Raw genomic sequence first — 2,632 nt, forward strand, 5'->3', positions numbered from 1 at the left:
GCGGAGGCTGCCGTGGAACAGCGAGGCGCGGGCGGCGGATCGGCAGGATGCGGCGGTGCCGGGGCGCAGGGCTGGCGGGGCTGGCCGCGCTGCTCCTGGGTGCGTGGGGCTGCCGGGGTGGCGGGGGGCCACAGCTGTGCGCGGGGTGTTCCCCAGGGGGCTTGCCACAAACTCTTCTCTCTCATGTTTATCTCTGCCGTCTCTTGTCCCCGTTTCCCAGCTCTCTTGAGTCCCTGCTAGGTAGTCTCCTTCATTCCCATCCTCTCTACCATTACGAGTTTACTTGCATGTACACCTGCCTTTCCATGCACCCACTCTTTTCTCTGTGAATTCAGCAGTCAGTATTACCCTGATTTCAGCCCACTTTTACTGTAACACCCACTCTCGCTCTCTGCTCTTCCTCTCTTCATCCATCCATTCACCCCTCTTTTTGCCCATCTCTCCAGGCCCCTACCAGCTCCAACACCTCCTCCGACTCTCTGAGACCCCTCTCTCATATCTCCCTCCACTTCCTTCCTATCTGTAGTCAGTGGATTGCTTTTGTGCACCTTTCTATTATTCCATACATCCACTCATCCCCCTGTGCATTCAGCATTTACCCTCTGTACTTCACTGTAACATATCCATTCTCCAGTCTCCTTGTGCCCTCTTCATCCATCCATCCATGAGTCTGACTCTCATCCTGTTTTGGAATGCATCAATTCCAAACTCCCCCAGCTTTCTCCCCTCACTCCAAACACCCACACCACGATCAATCTCCATCCCTCTTCACGGGAACATCTTCCTATCCGTTCCAGTCCGGCCTTGTCTCACTGCCACTCTTCCTAACAATTTCTCTGGGAAAATCAGAGCTGGGTGACCTTTGCTGATCTTTGTCCTTTCCTTCTCCTTTCTCTGCAGTGGCTGCAGGCAGAGCCCAGGTGCATCAGGACCCATCAGCAGAGACCACCGAGGGCACCGGCATCAACATCAACTGCTCACACCCCAACATACAGACCAGAGAGTTCATCCACTGGTACTGTCAGCTCCCTGGCAGAGGCCCCACATTCCTCGCACTCGCTCTTAAAGAGTCCAAAGAGCTGCAGGACCCGCCGGGGCGGCTGTCGGTGGCAGCAGACCGCCGGTCCAGCGCCCTGTGGCTCGCCCGGCCCCGGTGCGGGGACGCGGCGGTGTATTACTGCGCCCTGGAAGACACGGGGAGAGGAGCCGGGGCTGCGGCCGGACACGAACCGCCGCGGGCGGGGCCGGGCGTGCGTGTCAGGGGCGGGGGGACAGCCGTGGACACGCCCACCAGGGGGCGCTGCCGCTCCGTCCACCGGGTCCTCCTCGCCCCGCCCGGCCCCGGGCCCCGGGGCCGGTTCCCCGCCCCACGCAGCCCAGGCACCGGCTGCAGCATGATCACTGGCACCGCCACCGGCATCACCCCGTGCCCCTTGGAGTCGACGCCTGCGCTCAGCACCTCTTCTCATTGATGGCTGCTGTGGCTCTGTGCTCCTGAAGGCAGGAAAGAGCCACGCTTGGTCAGTGCTGCATAGGGAGACTGAGACGGGCTGTGCAAGGCAGAGAGGGGAGTAGGGTGTTTCCCACCAGGCTCTCTTCCTTCCCCAGCAAGGGCTCAGAGCGTTCTGAGTGAGGTGGCATCCTCTGGCCTGTGTGCAAAGGCCTGCTGGCATTCTCTCAGAAATTCATCTCAGAGGGCACAGATGCCCATCCAGCCCATGTCAGGCAGGTTCTCCTCTTGCCTCTCTCCTCCTCTTGCCAAGGATGTTGAGCTCTTTTTGCCTTCTGTGAAAGCAAAGTGACAGCTGTAGGTCCTTCACGTGAGGACATGGTACAGGGAGTTCATGGTGCCATGAATACACTGAACCCAAATGCTCCAGAGAGTTGCTTAGCTTAGTGGGTGTCTTGTCATAGCTTACTTCCTTTGAGCAAACACGCCAGCGGCTCACACCAGTGATTTTTCCCTTCCCAGGGACACGTGCAAAGATCTCAACTCAAGGGTTCTTCTTATTAACACCAACAGGCTCCTTGGGCATTTGAATTAGGCAATTAGGAATGGGGAAATTAAGAAATCAATGCACCCAGGAATTAACAGAGATAGAATGAGTTGCAATGGGGGTCAGCCTTTACACGGCAAAGGCCCATTCTCGTGGGCTGAGATAAGGACAGGGAGATCACTCATCAATTACCGTCACGGGCAAAACAGACTCGACATGGGGAAATTAATTTAATTTATTGCCAACCAAATCAGAGTAGGATAATGAGAAGCAAGAACAAATCTAAAAACTCCTTCCCCCCACCCCTACCTTCTTCCTGGTCCTAGCCACTTCCCTATGTGCGCGATGGGGGACCTTCTCTCCTCCCACAGCATGTAGGGGCTTTGCTTGGGCAGGGTCAGGGTGCTTAGCAGATCCTCTGATGTTAACCAGCCAAGTGGTTTCTACCAACCCACCACACCTGTGCTGGGACAAGCATGCTGAAAGCAGAGCTATAGCGCGGCCTGGCTCGGAGGTGCTGGGGGCACTGGGCAGCTGGGTGCCAGTGGGGGATGCCCCAGCGTGTGCTCTGTGGTTGGGCTGGTGTCTGCATGTGCCACTGCGTTCCCAGGGCAGGACTGGTGCTTGTGCCCTGA

At 57.4% G+C, this 2,632-nt stretch overlaps 1 protein-coding gene across 1 annotated transcript; it reads left to right on the forward strand.

Annotated features, from left to right (window-relative positions):
- The first annotated feature begins 47 nt into the window (after window positions 1-47).
- LOC132319415 (uncharacterized) lies at window positions 48-1,472 on the forward strand. The gene is made up of 2 exons (XM_059830220.1): window positions 48-99; window positions 901-1,472. Exons 1-2 carry the CDS (start codon window positions 48-50, stop codon window positions 1,470-1,472), a joined length of 624 nt encoding a protein of 207 aa, XP_059686203.1.
- The last annotated feature ends 1,160 nt before the right edge of the window (window positions 1,473-2,632 follow it).

The sequence above is a fragment of the Gavia stellata genome, chromosome 28, assembly GCF_030936135.1.
Source record: "Gavia stellata isolate bGavSte3 chromosome 28, bGavSte3.hap2, whole genome shotgun sequence".
In the NCBI taxonomy this organism is placed as follows: Eukaryota; Metazoa; Chordata; class Aves; order Gaviiformes; family Gaviidae; genus Gavia; species Gavia stellata.